Below are 20,346 nucleotides of genomic sequence, written 5' to 3'. Positions count from 1 at the left end.
GTAAAGAAATTCAGGGCCACCAGCTACAGTCCTACGCTTTATGGAGATGCACTTAAAATAATATGGAGATGCACTTAAAATAAAGGATTGACTTACACCTGGTCTTACGGAGCAAAAATTAATAAAAGACACAAGTACAGCCAGAGAAAGGAACAGATAAGTAGAGAGAGAAAATGTAATGGTAAAAGTTGAAATTACACAGGTTAATATTCAAAAATGAGAAACCTCTGACTAAGAAACCAGCCACTAGTGCTATCAGGAGAGGTGGTGAATTCTCCATTCATCTTTTTATATCACAACAGGGTATTACTTTACAAGTGAAGTTAGTCCAATCTCGTTCAGCTAGCTGGTAGCAGGAGCTAATTTAGGGAAAATCTAGTACCAATCACGTGGTAGACTAGATGGATCACTAAAGACACTGATGACTTTAAAACCTATGAGTTATCTGCAAGACAGTCTGGTACCCTATATAGATGAAAGATCCAAACCACATAGAATTGTACTTTAGCATGCACAGATGTACTTACGTATGATCCCATCGGCGTTGTCCACATGCTTTGGTAAGTAGTGTGCTGAAAGATCACTCTGAAGGACTTCATCTGAAGTTGCTCTAGCTAAAGCAGCAGCCAGAAACGAAGGGCAGTTACTGAAAAAGAACAGAAATACACATATATTTAGCACGGTAACTTGCAGTCAGGCTGATACATAACAATGCTTTTCTATAGACAAACTGGAATGTGGACCTTGTCCAAGCCTTGTAAAAATTCTGAGTCTTCTTTGTCAAACAGCACTGCAACCCTGCAGCAGGAGCTTCTCAAGCTCACCACAAAGATTTTAGTAGCATCGCATCATTCTTACATTCCTTACGTTTTAATGTTCCATTTCTTAGTCTTTATTTGCTTTCCAAATCTAGACTTGTCTCCCCCCTGCAGAGTTTGCCTTCAATCCTTGCTTAGTGCACACTTTCTACGTGTGCATTACACACTCTTATCTAAAGCCCCTTCTGTCCAGCTCCTCCTAAGAAATGGAGTCAGGATTCCAAGGGATAAGAGAAGTCTTCAGTTTTCAGTTTCCAAAACCTTACCAAGCAACACTGAGTCAAGTTAAGGCCCATAGGAAGTCTGAAGTTGACTTGCATAAGGTTAAAAGGGAATTAAGCTCCCTTGCGAATGTTCTCCATCAAGAGAAAAGTGGCTTTAACTCACTGTAGCTTAATTAAACCTGATAAATTCCAAGGTTAATTAATCTATAGCAAACCGAGGCCACTTCAATGTACATTTTCTCATCGAAGAGGAGTTTAATAGCCCTTCATTTATGCATACCTGTGTATTACCCATTGGTCTGCCTTAACTTTTCCAGGCGTCTCTTGCTGAGGCAGCCTGAAACCTCCAGCTTCCAGTTATCATCAGGGGGAACAAGGCCCTGCTGAGATGTGTCCACCCCTGCAGGACCACGCAGAGACAAGAGCTAGCTCTAGTCTCAGAAACAGCCCATCTGCAACAGAATCCTACATCAGCTAGCCCAAGGAGCAGGCCAGCCATGAGCAATGCACTCGCTGAGCCTATTTCTCTGCTTGGACCCAGTAAGTCTGTGCGGATGCTTGCACCACGAGCAGAGCAGAGGTGCCAGCCTAGAAGCATCCGTCCAGCCAGGTCTGGAGTGGACAAACCTCCACAATTGAAGCACGGACCGGTCAGGCCTTGCTGGGGGGCCTGCAGAGCACAGAATGGCCGCTGCTTGCGTTCCCTCATGGTTTGGTGCCCAGGGCAGATGGTTGCACTCGGGGCTTTTCCGAGAGGCCGTTGCACCCTCGTGTTTTCCAGATCCTTCATACCAACTGTTGCTACAAACAGCAGGGTTATGTAACACATTCAGGAAACGTACACAAACGGAGTCCTCTGACCCGTGTTATTCGCTATTCGACGCGTCCATCAATTATTTAAATAGCAGATTAGCAATAAATCTCTCTTTCCCGAGTGATGCGCTGTCACCAGCCGAGCTCCGGCCCTCGAAGTTATGCAGAGAGCCGCTCGCGCCGCGTTGCTGCGCCGCCAGTAAGAGCAGTAAGAGCATTTCCTCGAATTAGCAGCTGAGCATTCCGCTCACGCAGCACGGCCGAGCCTCAACGTGCGCGCTAATGAAGCGCGACTGCTTGAGGAAATCAGCTGCCTCGGGCTGGCTCTGCCCAGCACCACGCAGGAACTCTGATCCTATTTACATACGGCAACGCCTGGTGCTAAGAGTAATCAGCGAGAGGAAAACACACCGGGACCTCCTTCACTTCTGGCGCATGTAGAAGCTGATTTTCTATCTAGTCTTGTCTGCCTTTATTTAGCTCACAAAGAACAGGTTTTTCACTTCTATTATTAGCTCCCATTCCCCAGAGCCGCAGTACCGGTTGCTGTTCGTGTTGCATGCAATTTCCATGTTACAACAAAAGCGAGAGATTGCGATGCCTGGGACAGCATAATTATGTCAGCGGTTAGCAACACCACCAGAGCAGTGTTCTAAAAAAAAAAAAATCCAGAGCGAGATTATTTATTATGGCACAACCTAAATAAAGCTCAGCAGAAGAATCCACACCGAAAGCATTTACAAACAGCAGCCTCCCTCAGACGGCGCTTGCTTTAGGCACCCCCGTACTGGGACCAGCAGGAGCCCGCGCTCGTTCCCTGCCCAAGGCTCACCCTCAACAGCTCAGCGCAGAAACTTTTGGGGGAGAACCAAACTTGTTCCATGCCTTTCAAGAACGGAGACAACGGATGCTAAAAGGGACACTTGGGACCTCGACAAAAGAGGAGAAGGACCTCCAGTCACGAGCCCCTCTGCTGCATCCGATGGGGCTGGGAAGGGGGGAGGCCACGTCTCCAAAGACACACAGCCATGGGCACTCGTAGCTGGCACTTCAGACACTGTTTCATGTATAGGGACAGACTGCAAAACCAAAAGGTGCATTTACAGCCTGTGCAGCTGGACAGAGTGCTTCCCCCCTCAGCTCCAAATGCTATTTACGTGTCCCTGCAGCAGTTGCACCCAGGAGCTCTTTATCTAGCCAAAGAATGCATTTCCATTACAATACTAAACCTACACAAAAAGCCACTAAAGATGTTATTAGATAAATTAGAGGTTTTTAAGTACATCCTTCCTGATTCTCTGGCAGTGTGGGCATGTTTAGAACACCCACAGTTGCATTGCAGCAATCCTGGAATAACTCTGCTAAGGTAATAAATCAAACCTAAAAGTGGGCAGTTTCCATCAATTAAGTTTGAGAAAAACAGTCTGAAGTGGGTTTGACTCAGCCCACAGATTATTATGTTACCAGTTTAACACACAACTCTTCTCCTTGCTGATAGCGTTAAAGTGGCAAAGATTTTCCAAACATTTTCTCTGAGCTATTCCTCTGTGCTCTAAATCTAATCCAAGGTCTCCTACTGAAAAAAGAGAGATGGCAAATTTAAAATTCTCATTGCAGGAAAGGTCACCACTGAGGTTTGAGTGACTTATCAATTTTGATAGAAAAGGTAGAGAAAATAAATCGGCTGAAGGCTTTCCTTCTATGTCTGGCCACTCTTTGTCCTAATAATAACAGCTGCCTGCCAAAGAATTAATTGCCCTTGACATTTGTTCATCACAAAGCTTCTTATGTAGCCTTTATAGGGCTGTGCCATGTAAGCAGCAAAGTGACCAGATGCAGACAGATGATTTCCTCTTCCTGATTAGCACGACACCAAATTCACTTCTCTTACTTCGCTTCTGAGAGGGCTTTAGTTGAATTACTTCTCCCCTTCGAGGAACAGCAGACTGAACTGGAGCTTTTGACTGCTTTTAAAATAGATTACATCTTGAAGTCAAAGTGCTAGCAGGACACTTCATTATTGCTACACTGAGACAAATGAAGAACCAGGTCTGGTATCTTTGGTTTTAGAGTGAAAGCGAACACTCAGACAAGTACCTACCGCATCCCCCAAACCACCACAGACCCACACTCCAAAGATAACTCCCTCTAGTAGTCCTCAGCTGTCCTCACCTCTTCCGTCACCCAGAACAAGTGGCTGCAGACAGGATCCACGGGGACACGGGAGGTGCTTCGTGCCCAGCTGCTGGTGCAACCAAGGCTTACCTGCTGGCTGGCTGAAAAGCAATTCTTCCGCCCCGTTCCAGATATTCAAATGTTCTTAGTCATGAAGTTGTGGCAAACTGAAAGCAGGAGGGCACAATCTCGTTTAGCAGAGAGCTACGAGCTAGAATACCTACGACTATTCATAGCCATGCCACTAAATCAGGAGCTGACCTTGGACGTGTCACTTCACCACCCAGACCTTCAATTCCTCACCTACAAACAGGGGATGATAAGGGCACTTCCTGAGGGAGAGAAGGAGAGGAAGGAAGGCTGTAGGAGGCTTAATTCAATGTTCATGAAATACTCTGAGATTTCTAGATAGGTGCACAAGTGAAGGGAAAATATCAAGATGATATTTTCAACCTACACAAGATTTATGGAGCTCTCACAGCTTTTTGTGCTCCGTATTCTCTGTTCTCATCTGCTGCCAGAAGTGCTAAAAGGAATACCCAGGCAAGTGGGAGCTCTGGACAGGCAGGTTTCATCTCACGCAGGCAGCTAACACGGTCATAAACAACTGCACAAAGTAAACACATTTTGAAGCATCTCAAAAATGAGAAAACCATGAAAGAAATACATCAAGTTCTTAAAACTTGGTAATGCTGATGTTTCTGGAGCATTAGCACCGCTGATGGAAAAACGATGCTACAGGCACATTACTGCCCCTGACCAAAATACATGATTGAGTGCCACCAGAGCTGAGAATGCTTAGGCTGTCATGGTCTGGTGTAACTGATGAGGCATCACTAACTCAAATAAAGCAAGAAAAATGGACTGAAATGTACTGGTGCCTTTCAACGGCCAAAATGGCCAGTAAATCACAAAACATACAGCGTTCCTATTACCTCAAGAAACCCGTGACACTACAGAACACCAATTGTTTTAGGTAGAATGAAACATGATTTAAATAGAAATGCTATTCAATCTGCTGAAACACAAAACAAACCCACAGGCACACGGGGTAAAACATCGTATCTAGTTTCACACAGCAATCCAAGACCAAGAACATGACCTGAAAAGAACCAAGTACAGCACATTCCCATAAGGCCTATAATTTACTGTGTTAGTAAAAGGCTTTACAGGGATGACAAGCTAACGGCACCCTTTCCAAATACATTACACTGGGGATGCAGTTTGGTAAACACTCCTGTGTTAATGTGGCCTGCTGCAAGTTCTTGTTAGAAAGCAAGTCCTGCAAGAATTCAATTTAAGAAAGCCCTCATTTGTCCCCCGCCTGTATTTACAAAACACTCCAAAGCCTCATGAGACTTTTTCCAGATGGAGCTTCCGACGCAGCCTGGAAGCTCTTTGAAGAAGCCTTTAAAGTCTTTATTATTGAAAGTTCCCATGCTGAGAGCTGCAGCAGTAACGAGCAGAGAAATTCTTTGGGAAGGTCCTTTGGCTTTTTCCCCAGCCCTCTGTTCAGCCACCCCTCGTTCCAGCAGCCAACCAGAAAGACAAGGTACGAGCTGAGGATTTTCTGGTTGTCTCCCAACTTCCTTACGTCAGACAGCCTCAGAGAGGAATATTCTGTTAAGCAGTCATTAGACCCCACACCGATTACGGGTGTATGCTCTAATTACGCCAGCCAGATGCTATTTCCAGCTCCTGGCTCTGCAGGTTCTCCTCTCCTTACTCACAAAGCATCGCCTTCCCCTGCGAGCTCACCGCTCTGCTCCAACCTGGGCTGTTCTGCTGCTCTGCACAGCAGGTGAAACTTTTGAAGCTTATTCAAAGCCTTGTCACAATGGACAAATGGGCTACATTTTTTTCCTAAAACGTAGCGAAACCCTGCACTAGATTTTAGCTGCAGTGAGTTACTAAAACAAGCAAGCAAGCAAACAAAAAGAGAAGAAAAACAAAACCAACAATGCACCTCTCAAAAGATTGCATAACCAAAGCTCCTTGAGAAGTCATTTGAGCTGGCAGTGTTGAGACAGTAAAGATGCTTGATAAATCTGTCTGAAGGAGCTGAAAATGTTCTACACAAGGAAGCTGCTATCTATAGGCTTCCCCGAGACAGCTGCCTGGCCACATTCAAAATGATTCTGTCCTTGTGGTGACAGTTGTGAGCAGCAGAAATATAATACACCACCGTTACAAAAACACACTGCTTCTGATATGTTCACCATGCCTGTATTCTACACAGCCACTGCAGGGGTAAATAAACATTTATATTAGTAAATATTTAACCTTTTGCCTTGCACTCACTGCCACATTCTGGAGCATGATCAAGTTTATATCGATGTTTTCCTACAGATAAGTCTATCTTAACTAGATATAAAAAAAAGAGAGGTGCACTGCTCATCAGGTAACATCTCCAGCAGCTGGATTGAGATGCACCAGAGCGCCCCTCAGACTCCAGCATTTATTGCTGTAGTCATTTTGTAGTAGCCGTATCTTAGTTGTCAAAGCATTTACGGTGGCTATGATCTCAGAAATGTCCTAAAGGCTTCACAGATAAATATAGCTAATGAGAATAAAATTCCTTTTGTAAGAACAATATTTTCCCTTTGCAAATTCTTTTTAGGCTCTTTTTAGGACGTTTTTGCTAACGGTGAATAATACAAGTTCTCAATTGACTTGCAGCCACTGAAGGTCTATCTCATAAAACAGAATAAAACCTTACATTAAGCTCTTATTTGACAGCTATTACTTAGAGATACTTTATAGTCTCTCTTTTAAATAACCACCTTAAAAAAAAATAAAATAAAAAATCCCTTGAAACAAGCCGTTTACTGTCACTTGTTAAGCACTATGAAGAGATTCAAAGAGATTGGTTTTCACTTGCTCACAAACTAAGATAAATTACCCTAACCTGGCAAAACATTCAAATTCTGTCCTTGTTTTCTTTTTTTTTAGAGATAGGAAGAGTCAATAAACTGCTCTCTCTAGTAAAGTATACGTGAAATAGATATGAATGGGAAAACTCTGGGAAATTACGTTTGGCGATCAGATGGGAAATTTGCAGGAACACACAACTCAATTAGTGTGTGTTGGCACTGATCCCACTAAAGGGCTCAGGTGCTGCACTCATCTGTCATGTTTTTTTGCTAGGATATTATAAATAAAGAAGTAAAGAAAGCAGTGTGCTGCATGGCACAGCAAACCATCTAATAAAAAAAAAAATCAGGAGAGGGAGCAAAATTAAAATATTGGCACAATGCTGAAAAAAATTGCTCATGAAAGCGTGTTTGCAAAGCCATGGTTTATCTACCCCATCACCTGAGCAGCTGGGAGAGCTGCACAGGGCTCCCTGAGCCCTGCCTCCAGCCGAGCTCTGCAGGGACACAGCTGCTCCGACTGCCAGCCCTGGAGGTCCCGAGGCAGCTGGCTCTGGGTTTGTCTGTGGGTGCCAAACCCAAGATCAGGGGCCTTTCCAGCTACACCCCCAGCCTCTCTCTGTTTCAGGACACTATGCAGGCTTCCTAGCACGCTGCTTGAGGAGTTAATCAGGGGCAAGAGAGGGGGGCACTGCCCTGGACAGGCACTGTGCCCCCAGCTCCGCATCATTCCCACGATTGCACCGCGAGCTGCTCACCCAGGAGCTGGGTCTGGCCCTCCAGTGCTGCCAGACCAACCCCACCCGTACCTGGCAGGAGCCGTTCTCACCTCCCCTGCCACCAGGTTTCAGAAAATGTCTGGTATTTAGTTGTCATTCAGACTTCAACCCCGCTTTCAAATTTTATTAAACCTGGCCTGCAAGGGTGAGCGGATTGGTGGGAGGACCCTGGTGGGCAGACAGATGCACAGCTGTAAAAGCCTTGTTCCCTTACAAGCCAGACTTCTGAAATTAACTTTGGAATGGTGTCACTAGAATTTCATCCTCTGATACAGGTCATGAGAGGAAACCCTTGACTTTTAGCTTATGCTCTTCAGTGTGTGAATTAGACTCAGTCTAATCCATGTTGTGCTGTGCAGCAAGTCTCTCCTTCCTTCCTCTGAGGCCTACGTGCACATGACAGTGCAGAAAGCTAAGGAGATACAAGCAAGACAAAATAAAAAGTCAATTCTGTCTCTGTGACAAGGTACAATGTCACATAGGCTAGTGTATGTTTAAAAAACAAATGCTACCGACAAAGCGTCCACCCAAATATTTGTGATTTTGTGACTGACGCCAAGAAATGATTGACGTGGAAGGGATGACCTGTGAAAATCCAAACTACATAAAGCAGCTCCTACAGAGCTGTTTTGCTGAAGACATTATCTGTATATTGTCTTTGAAACCTAACTACGATTTCTCTAGCTCATTCTCACAACACGGCAGTTTTGAGGTTACTTCAGTATCAGGCTCTGCAGAGCTGATGCCACCTGCATTAAAGCCTGCTTTTAAAATGACAGAAGTTTATAATAACATGAAAAACCCTTAAAAAATGTTCAAGGAGCTGAAAGGAAAATTACTGCAAAAAACTGAATTCCCAGAAGAGACGCTATGATAGTTTTCTTCATTACATCAAAGTGCTGAAGATATAAAGTTTGCTCTTCAAATCACATTCCCGGACTAGAGTACTTCAGAGGTGCATTACACTCCCCTGCTATCATAAGAAAGGTAAACCTAAACTTCGAAGGAAGGCAGAGAAACTATTTCACTACAGAAATGGACCAGAATCCAATCACAACTCTGAGCAGCTGAAGCTGCCTCTATGTATTAGTCTCTCCCTGTCTAAATTAGTCCTTTCCTGTCTGAGCAGTAGGATTCTGAGGGGTTGGACAGTTTTTTTTTCAATTTTACTTACTGCTATAAAGCATACTTTAGAAAATTGAAAAAAAAATATAACAATTTTTTAAAAAATACCATCAGGTCACTTATTTGATAGGCATTTGTTATAATGCTTAGATATCTAGGGCTCAGCTATGTAAGTACAACTACATAGTCAAATATCTATATTCACCCTATCGTTAATTAATCAAAATAAAGATTATTGGCATCACCCAAACACCTGAGTCACATGGGACTTTCAGGAATTTACACTGAAACAAAGTATTTGTTGTTGCTGTTGTTATTGTTTTACAGGGATTAGCTTGAATATTTCCAGGGTGCTTTCTCTGCTCAAACAACTGCTCACCATCGGAGTGACACACATACCTCATCACCAAAGGCTTCTGGCTGCCCCTCTAAGTCCCTGTCACTGCCTACTTAGCGTCCCCATGCTTGGAGTGGCAACGGAGTCTGCATCCATGCAAGATGCACGCCTACCTGGAGGAACACATTTCTTAACTGGGAAACCAACGTCAACAACTATTATCTCACAGGGAGTTTCTCTGCCAGGCTGGGGCCTGTTACAAAGCTCTACAGGACATTAAAAATGTCATTGATTTCTCTCTCTTTGGCTCTCAGTCAATTTGAAAGTCAGCATAATTCAATATCTTTCTACTAGTTCCATTAGCAAAGAAAGGAATCCATGCTTCAATCTGCGCTGCCTTATTGGAAAAAGTAATTTAATTTTACATCTGAAAGCGTGCCAACATCAGCATAAGACCATACATAGTATACATAAAATTTAATTTACAAATTCTGTATTTTGTCAAGCTAGAATGAGACGCTGACTAAAATCAATGACAGCGTCTGAACTCGTCCTGAAGATATTTACACATATTCTTTTTATTTCAGGTACTTTATGTCCTAGCTGGAGTTTTGATGATCTCTCCTTACTACATTGTATTAATGACCTACTAGCCAGAGCAGTTCATCTTGCAGACAATGTTGGTACAGCAGGCATGCTTTGCCTGAAAAGTTCAGACATACCATTTACTTACCACTACTTCATCTCCTATTTTTTCTCCCTGCTAAAAATACAATTTCATTGATATTTCCCTTAACTTGAAGAGATATGCTGTATACAGTCAACATGTCCAGAAACAAAAGTTAAATAAGAATCCCTCAGTGTAGAATATCTATTTTATCTCAGATCAGATTAACATGCCAAAGTTCTCTGATTACTAGCCAAAAAGAAAAATGTATTCAACTGTGTAGTAGTTTGCTTGATTTCAAACAAATGAAACAAAATGCTCTATAGCAGTACATACTGCTCTCTTCATCTATATCTCTACTGCAGATCATTATTAAGGCAAATAAAAGTAAAATGACTTCTCAAGAAAAAAAAGAGAAAGAGGACAATGAATCTACAGTACCCATTCAAATAAACTGCTTACACCACACAAAGCTATTCCCCAAATAATTGTGCCTGTATTTATTGAAATATTTGTCTTCATGTAAATGAGAAAAATAAAAGTTGCAGGCCAGGCTTTTCAAATGACATTTGATCACTTAACTTCTTTCAAACCCTTGGACAAATATCAAATATAAGGCAAAACACAGCCCGGAAGATTTACGACCACTGAGTCAGCAGAGAACATTCTCTCTCCCTTCTCTCTCTGGTGAGACACAGTTCATCGTACAAATGGCTTGGGTGTTTACGCCAGATGTAGGATTAGATAATTAGTCATCTGAGTCCTGGATGTCAACTCTTTTGTGATACAGAATTTATTCCAAATGCACCATTTATAATCAGTTGACTTGCAAAAGCATTCTGGTGTTATACAGTAATACATCTTATGATGTACAGCCAAATATCTGCCACTCCATAGCAACATATTCTATTTCTGCTGTAGCAATACCCTGCCTGAACTTAGCCCTTCCAATGGCTTCATTTTTTGTCTGTAGGGTAGGGATAATGACAGTGACCTTTGGAAAGCAGTTCCAACTCTAGTGGTGAGTACTGCCAAGGAGGAGTGGGTATTAGTAATTAATCCCAAATCAGGGAAGGAACAGGAGATCTGCAATTCACTTGCACTGATCGCCAGAAAATATTGCTGCTCTTTTGCCTACATTTCTGATATGCCAGAAAATCAAATTAAAATGAAACACGAAAAGTCTATACATCTTGAAAAATCATTTGAGAGGTAAACAAATAACTACAAATACATTCAAATATTAAACACCGGGGAAAACTAAAGATTTATCCAGAACTTCAATTTCAAAATTACCAACACTGATGTACACTGAACAAGACACTAAAGGGGTAAATGGCTCTAAGATCTGAGCACATGCTCTTTTACAGGAATAAACTTTTGCTTACTTGGGAAGGATCACAACCTAATTCCCCCTGTCACTTACCCTCTGCAGAATTGCAAAGGATATTCATGGTAGGGTTTTAGTTATTTTTCTTCAAAGGACAATCAAAATGTTTTAGCTACTCTGTTTCACATTAAAGTCCCAAATGCATTCTATTCTACTGAGCCACATAGTTATTTCAATCATTCTTAATAAATAACAGTTGCCAGTAGTAGTTAAGCCAACAGATCTGAATTATTTATAGTGCTGAGGAACAGAACAGCAGATAAAATGCATTAGGGCCTTTCAGTTGTTCTTGCCTGAATGACACAATGGCAGCCTTCAGACGTTTTTCCAAAGGCTGGTGCTACAACACATTCTGCTTCCAATCCCGATTTAAAAGATTTTCTACAGAGAAAACAGCCAAACCTACCACCATCCATCTTCAGTGATCGCATCCACAAAGAGCGGGTAAGAGATCTGCCCAAATATAGTACAATACCATGGATTTTAATTTGATTGAACTGGTCATGTTCAAACTACTCTCTTGTATTATTTGACAGGACTTGGTTACTTAGATGCCATTTAGCATGGCTCTGTTTGCTAACAGTTATGTATGTTAACAGTCTAGAAGCACCTCATGATGTTGAGCTCGGTGTTTCTCTTTTCCTGTGCCTATATTCCTTCCTTCCTTCTGCTGCAAAAAAGCACAGCTATCATCTCCATTTTACAATGGCAAATCCAACTTCACATTGAAGAGTGGAATGTGGAAATCCCAAGCCTCACCCTTCCTCCATGCCTAGGGTTTTTAAGAGACAAAATCATGAAACACTGGACACGGGGAAAACAACAGGGAAAGAAATTATCTCAACTACACCTGACAAATTATGTCAGCCGCTCTCGCTGAGGTTATGCTCTTTGTGGCTTAAAAGATGCATTCAAGTATCTGTCTGGAGTGACGGATGGGATGGAGTACCTCTGCTGACCTCTGTCTGGGTAGAAGCCTGGAGGAACGTCCTGCTTCCTCACCATGTACGCACATCACAGGGGACTGCACCAGTGTGAAATGCTCTACGCACGATCGATTCACATGGAGAAGCGTGCCCACAAATGACAAGGAGAGATTTACACGCAGATGCTGCAGAGAGAACTGGGGGAGTAGTTGTAGCACCATAAGCTTAAGCCAAACAATTTTCCTTTTATAGTTCACCTTCGCTTTCTATATGGATCTATTTACAGCAGGAAATGCTGTAATTTGTAGTGTTTCCGAAGAGTAAAATGAATTAAAAAAAGAAAACCTGGAGAGGTAAAAATAAATTAAAAAAAAAAAAAATGAAATAAGCCAGAACAAAAACCCATCCTCTACCCAAATACTATAGAAACAAGGGGAAAAAATCACTTTGGGCTTATGTGAGGGCATTAAGGCATCTGCAAGTGGCCCCATCACGTGCTGGATTGCAGGGATGAGCCTTAGTATCCAAGCTGTCAATCAAGCAGGCTCAAGAGACACGGCTCTCGGTGGTTCCCTGCTCCCCCTTCCTTGGCCGAGCTTCCCAGCTCCCCCCGTTCAGAGTTATTTAAAATCTACGCTCATTTTACCGAGACTGCTGCGTTGAAGATGCCATACGTCACAGGGGTGACCATGCTCAAAACAAGAAAGCTTCTGCTTTGGGTAAAGCAGGTCCTGAGCCTGCAGAGCACACAGCTCGCCTGCAGTGTGCGTCTATATATAGCTCCTTTTGCGCACAAAGGCTATATGAATTCATTCTGAACAAGCTCAGGATTTCAAACAAGTCTGCAGTGCTTTAGCCTCTCCCCCATCCCAAAAGGTACAGTGAATTATTTAAAACCTGGAAAAGATGTTCTAAAATTATTTCCAGCACCACTTAAAAACAAATCTGTATACGCATTCCCATCACTGTTATAAGGTCAGATGAAAGTAAGAGCTGCCAGCTTTTACAGCTATGGCATTACAAAGTAAATCTTGTAAGGTTATAGGCAATGGTTTTCTACCTTGAACTTCTCCACACAACTTGGAATCTACCTGTCCAATCACCAAAAACTGGGTCTTTGTTTATGCAAAAGAATCAGCCTTTTCTTAAAGACTTACTTGTGGCATTTTATTTTGTACAAGCAATGCTGGATTCACCCACTCACCTCGCCCACCTCAGGGGCGATAATGCTGCCCCCATCTATTGCGGCTCATGTAGAAATAACCCAACACCTCGTCTTTCTCTCTGCCCCCCTCAGGGAAGACTTATCTTTTCCCATAAGTTTATTATTAAACCTGTGATCTCTTCAGCAGGCAGACAAGCTCTAAATGTAAAGAACGACTGTTACATAATGCCTCAAGAAAGGAGGCAGCAGACAACACCCTGTAGACAACACAACCCTGAGCAGCAGAAAAGTGGAAAGGGGGTGAACATCTGTGTTACTGTCTTGCCTTTGCCTAGTGCCTGGACTCAAGTCCGTCCTGTGCACAGCAGAACATGGAAGCACCTAATATATGTGTAAAACTTCATTTTTATTTTTATGGAAGAGAAGCAAATGCAAACAAGCAACTTGATCTGGAGGTTAATTCAGGATCTAGCAAAAACTTACTCAGATCAGAAGACATCTTCCCCAAACACAACAGAACTTGTTTGAAGCTCCCCGACCCAGGACTGTAAATAATACACTAGTGAGGACTGACTCACCCACGGTGATGAGTAGGCTCAAAGCTTCTTCAAACGGAGCAGCGTCACAGTTATAATCAGCAGTTAAGAGAGTTACTTAGGAGTCACACTATCAATTACAATGCATATTCAGGGCGTAAGTGATATGCAGACAGAGAGAATATGAAATCAAAACATTAATAAAAAATAAGGAACCTTTGGAGTCAAATGGTTATCTTCTATATCTACAGTGCTTTATACATACCCAAATGATTTATCATCTAAAAATAAACGATCACTTCTACCAGCATGACGTGCAAGTTACCTTGGATGAAAACCAGCACATTGCTAATGATGGATAGAAACATTACACAACTGTTTTGAACAAACAGCAAAAAAATGGTCCACAAAACAACAGGAGGAAATCTCTACGGAAATTTAAGTTTTCTGAGCTAAAATTTAAGCACAATAACGTGAATATCATCTTGACTTACTACAGCCATGATGGGATTTTCCATGTAAATGTGAACAGTAAGAATTATGTGTCCACCTCCATGTCTCATCCTGCAAACCACATCATCCTCTCATCACTCTTTGGCATCATACTGAGACACTGACTTGAAAATAAACACTCAGTGTCTGTATCTGAAATATAGACACGCGTTTATGGGTGTGTCTGTCTGTGTATTTTAAAATATGAACAATCACCACAGATTCCTTGGGAAAAGGAAGAAATAAAAATACTAAAACAGAGAAAAGATCAAAAGTCACACAAAAGCAGGTAGCTAACCCGGGAACCACATCATTAAGTCACTGTGCCAAGTAATTGGAAATAAAGAAACTCAATCAATTCTGCTCCCAAAACATGAAGCCAGTACAAACTCTATCAAAGATACTGGCCTCTAAAAAGTAAAGAAACACAAAGAGGCCCCTATAAAGCACAGTTCTCTACTAAGGATAGCAGTAAATTAGAATAACAATTATATAAGCACAAAAGAGCAAAGTCAGGAGGAAGCAATGAAGTAAGGATGAAATTCAAGTATTTTTTTTAGCTGGAGAATTCTGTGAAAGAGTGCAGACAGACCATGAAAAAAGCCATGAGTATAAGAATTTTTAACTATCAATAGAGCACCAAATGCAAAAAATACAATAAAAATCTGTATTCTAAAACCATACTGAAAAGTAGCAATGAATTGTTTTGGTTGGACTTAGCTGTAAAAGGCTGCTAATAGCATACAAGTGATCCATCAGAAGTACAGTCAGGCTGCACAAAGACTGCCCCTAGGGCAGATAGTTTTCAAATAAAAATACAGGTGGTACGCCCGCATGAGTGAGCTTTTTACTGATGCATGGAGTCAGCATAAAAAGACGCAACTGTGACCAACTGCAATTGGTTAGATTGAAAATAATATACCAAGAAAAGAAAGATTAGGAACACCAGCTGAGCTCAGAGATAACGCAGGAAAAGTTACTGTTAAAGCAAGATTTAAGTTATAATAACACAGCGGTGGTAAATTGGAAGATGTAACATGATAGGAGACTACGCACTGCTCCCAGTTCTGCATCTGACAAACGACACTTCTTCCAGCAAATCATTTGCTGGAAGATTTGCTACACATCCATCTATCTAGGTGTCAAATAAGTTTATTGCCTTCAAGCTTTGGAGAAGTACCGTGAAATTTAATTCATTAATACCTGGAAACTGTGTTTTAATGCTTAGGTAGAAGGTGCTGGGAAAGGACACCACATTACCACATTAAGACTGCCTAATAAACTGAGTGCACACCAAGAACAAGGATTGCATAATTCCTGTTCTGGACCATACACAGCACGGTCCCTCAGGTTTTATGAGCAGTACCAAACTAGTTATATTTATACAGCGAAACCCACAAATGCTTACAGGCTATGCTAACACACAGATACTATCAACCTCTGGTTAGCACGCACAACAGCAGCAGGAAGAACGCGGCAGGATGATCCTTGGCATATCGTAGTGACCAGGGACAATCTTTGCAGGGAGCTGGAGAAACACCTTACCAAAAATAAAGTCAAACCATTCAGGCCTATCTGTGCTTTCCTCCTACAAAAGGATTTCTGCAGGAGCAAGGACAAAAAATGCATCCTGATAACATAAACAGCATATCAAACAGGAAAAACAACAACAACAACAACAAACCAAAACAAACAACAAACCAATTTGCTTATTAAGAGTAACAGTATCACTACTACAGAACTAAATCTGTGAATCTTGTGTTGCTTAGGTATAAAAACTCAAAGGTGTTTAAAACCACATTTCATCATCTGTTCTGCAAAATAACAGGCTGAGGTGTGTTTCACACCTGTTCTTCTATAACATCTTCTGGAAAAGGCATTCAAAATTGTATTTGCTTAGTGAGCTCCTCATCTCCCTCTCCCGCTCGCGCTCTCTCTCTCTCTCTCCTGTTTCAATTTCTGTGCCCCAGGACTTCCTCTTTTCTTTCTCTTGGGTTACTGTTGTAGGATGAGAGGGTGCGGTCACAAACCAGGAACATCAGTGCTCTGGTGGCACAGACAATTTTGCATTTGCTCCAAAAATATACAGAAAATAAAGGAAGAATCCTGCTTTATCCATGTGGTCAAAAATATTATTCTAAAATCTTAATCTAAAAAGTACTAAAAAAAAGCAGATAGAAAAACTAAGGGTGTAGGAAAAAGTAACTTAAGTCCAAATGTTTCCTGAAGTTACTGTGAATGAGAAGTTAGGGCCTTGGTTTTGTATGCCCTGACAATGCTCAAAACTTCCAGAAATCCAAACGAAACACCTTGGGTAATTAAACTCAGTTCTTCCCTTCAGTGTGAGCAAAAAGGAAAACCTTCAAACCTTTGTAAATGTAAAATACTGTAGATTTTTCTATGTGTAGCAAAAAGGCATGTTCAGTCCTACACTGCTGATAGAGGCTAGACATATAGTCCTCACCTTTGCTTTTCTATTTGAAAACTTAAAAACTCATTCAAATTAGATTAATAAACAGTAGCAAAATCAAATACAGAGGAATGCAAAGGCAACAATATGAACTCCTTGGGGATCAGGGAAATTAAACAAGAATATTTTAGAGCTCTGTTACAAAACAGCAATGCTCTGGTGACAAATCTCACCCTTGTATCAAAACTCTGTATTTTCTAATATTCAGCCTGTTCTTTTTGATCAGGGCTGGTTACATAACCATCAGCCATGCCATGATTTTGCTGAAATCATTCATTTAAATTATAGATTTTTATTAGTACCAAAGACAGCTAGAAAATCAATTCATTCCCAAATAAAGTACAGCAAGGTTGGGGCCTTAGCACTGATCCACTTTAATGTGGGCTACATGGTGGTAAAATAAAATGCTTAGGACAATAAAAGAGATTCATAAGCTTAAGTAACCACAGAACAGAAAAAAAAAAAAAAAAAAAAAAAAAAGGAAAACAATGCAGACAAGAATGCAAATCTGCCTGGCTCTGCTGTTAAGAGCCAAGACAGAACGTGCTCTCCTACCCAGAAGGACAGCCTGTGGCAGGAAGTCTGAAAAATCCAATAAGGAAAACTGCCTGGGTCCCCTGTTTATAGCTCTGTATTAATTCTTGATATTTAGCACGGCTTGTCAAGAACAATGCGGTATTGCACAATTCTTCATGAGGCTCTTCTGCCTTTTAGCTATGAGTCACCATTGTATTAGGAAAAAGTGAGCTTAATTTAGTAAACACAGAATGGTATATTACATATTTTCTTAAGGTTTCTGATCCAGGGGGCTACATTTAATGTTTTTTAAGCAGCTGTCTCATTTCTTCCCACCCCCATCTTTTTTTTTTTTTTATTACATAACACTATGAAAATTTTGTTAGTCTTCAGTAGGCGGCATCACAGGAAACACAGTCATGAACAGGAGAGAAAGGGGTTTCCACATTTGATGGAGGACTTCAGATCTCTGCAACACTCCCTCTACTGCACAGATGGCTTCAAAGGAGAAAGGAATTTTCCCTCAATATACCTCCTCTTGCAAAGTACACTGTCCAAACTTTCTAAGAAATGGCATGAAGGAAAATGAGAAAACTGCAAACAAATATTAGCATTGATAGCAACTTCTTAAGTATAGATCTAGTGTTTGAACAAAGAAAATGTCTAAATACTGATAAGAAAACTTCATTTATGCTGGAAAAGGGAGAGTACTTGTGCCCTTTTTAGTAGATACTCTGAGTTTGCTGTGATCCCAAGTGAAAACAATAGCGAATCTTACTGATTTTAACACCTCACTGATCAAAGATCTTCTCCGATGTTCAGTAGTGATTATGGAAGGTCTGCACGGAAAGGGAACAGCAATGTACGATAGGACAAGTCTGAATAACTCTTCAGTTTAGGTATCTCCAATGCCTTAGCATGTAAGAAAAAAAAAATGTGAATAGAATGATCGAGATCAATTTGCATACCTGCTACTACAATAATTGAAGACATCTTACTTATGGCATTTCATTCATAAGAGAGATTTCCATGCTGATATATTTTACTTCCAAGTTAGAAAGTATTTGTCTTTCATTGTAGTTATTTTCTGGAAGTTGTTAAAGGAAAATGGTGAGAACCATCGATAAGAGAGACAAAAGGTGAGTAATAAGTCAGCTCCACAGATCCATCTGCATCCTACACCCACCACAGCTTTTGATATGGGACCAAGATGGCAGAAAGTAACTGGACATTTGCTTCTTTCTATCTTCTGTATGCATACGCATAACCCATTACCCTTTCACACCCCACGCCCTAGCCCAGGCACACACAGAGCAAGCTGACTCCTCTGGTCACACCTCTGGTTTGTGCTGCCTGGGCCTGACGAGCTGATGATGAGCAGAGAAGACCTCCCAGGTTTTCTTTGGACATCCTTCCAGGACAAACTATTTCCTCCAAATGTAATTGCTGCGATGTGCAGGTGCAGAAAAAGACAAGAAATGTGAAGCAGTTGGGAAACAGAGGAAACTCAGGGAAAAAGTCCTGACAGTATTACAGGATGTTCCAATAATCAGACCACGTTTCCCTTCAAGTTTTACTATTGGAAATCAAGTGCCTGTTGAAGTATTGTATTTTAATGAATCTAAAGCAGCAAGCAATTTAGAAGAAATGCAGATTTCTCATGACATGCTGCTTCATGATGAATCCCTTCGCAAGTGGGAGGACTCAGGGAGACACTTAGATTTACATATATTTGAGACCGAAAAAAGCTGTTTGACTAAGCTGGGATTGGGTCTTCCTGTGGAGTCTTCCAGACAGATCTGTCTGGAGGCTGCTGTAACATCCACTGCAAGATTGCCTCAGTCTCAGGTAAAATGCATAATTTAACTTCAGAATACAGTCTTAAAGCCATCATACCGACCTCTTCTTTTTACCATGAGCACAATACTTCAAGGTCATTCAAGCATAATATGTGATCTCTAAATTACGATTTCACCTTCCTTTTAAACAAATAAAGCATTAGTCCGTTCTATCATTGTCCTAAAAACTTTAGATCTGACTACATGCCATTTCTGACAAACAGATTTATACCCCTCTCTTAAAGGCTACAGTACGCATATCACAAAAATACTAATTTGATGCAAATCTAGCTTTGTTAGACCCAACTTAATATAGAGTATCATCAGACAGCAGAATAGCTAACGAGTACCTATGACTTTTTTCCTCTTTATGGCCAGTGCACTCAAGCAGTAGTAACTTTTTTATAATAAACTTCATCTGCCAAAGATCTAGGTGAAGCCTAAGCCACTCACCAGAAAATATCAGGATTCACAGCTTGGCAAATGCGGAAGAGATTTTTAAGTATCATCCATTTGCTTTTTGGCATAAAAACCAGTGCTCCGCTATCAATTTCTGTGCGTAAGAGATCCAGGATAGAAATAGCAAGAAGCATGCGTGATAATGCTTGCTGAAAGGAGTTTACCAAAAGGACAGATAAAAACTGGCAGGAAAAATTCAAACGTGCACCGCAGCGTTCACATCGAGACAGCTCCTTCACAAGGCACATCCCTTCAGCCATTACTGCACTTCCACCGGTTACAATTTACCTTCCCCTTAGGGAAAAAAGACATTCAGATTTTAAGAGAAAAACGTAAAATCAAAGTACGAGGAATTTGGACGCGGTGGCAGAAAACAGCAGATGGCCAAAGAGCGAATACACGCCTCAGTTCACTTCTGGGCCTCTGGTACCGCTCACAAGCCAGTGACGCCAGCAGAGCCCCTCTGCAGACTTGTGCTCCTGCCAGCACGTGGGGGTCACTTCCTACCCCACCGTGCTGGAGCCGAGACGTCTCGCAAAGGCAGTGGTTACTCACCACAAGAACCCTGGAGCTGCAGCCATCCTGTACGGACACGCGTTCATCCTCTAATGCCTACCGGGTTCCAGGAGTAACGCCTGGTTTTGGATGCTTCTCCTCCAACCAGACAATACCCAAGCTACCTCAGCTGCAAGATCCTGGTTTAAAAAATGCAAATATCAGAGGGAAGCAATGAGAGAGCAATG

The 20,346-nt window shown here is 41.6% G+C and overlaps 1 protein-coding gene across 1 annotated transcript in view; it reads right to left on the bottom strand.

Moving 5' to 3' along the window:
- PPM1E (protein phosphatase, Mg2+/Mn2+ dependent 1E) overlaps positions 1-20,346 on the bottom strand; it is a 66,517-nt gene that overhangs the window by 13,080 nt on the left and 33,091 nt on the right. Inside the window, exon 2 of the mRNA XM_082776406.1 lies at positions 528-646. Coding sequence (XP_082632532.1) covers positions 528-646 — 119 coding nt within the window. The remainder of the gene's footprint in view (positions 1-527; positions 647-20,346) is intronic.

This window comes from Aythya marila (assembly GCF_965140915.1).
Source record: "Aythya marila genome assembly, chromosome: 20".
Lineage (NCBI taxonomy): Eukaryota > Metazoa > Chordata > Aves > Anseriformes > Anatidae > Aythya > Aythya marila.
The sequence above is the reverse complement of the archived record's forward strand: the minus strand, read 5'-3'. Positions and strand labels throughout refer to the sequence as shown.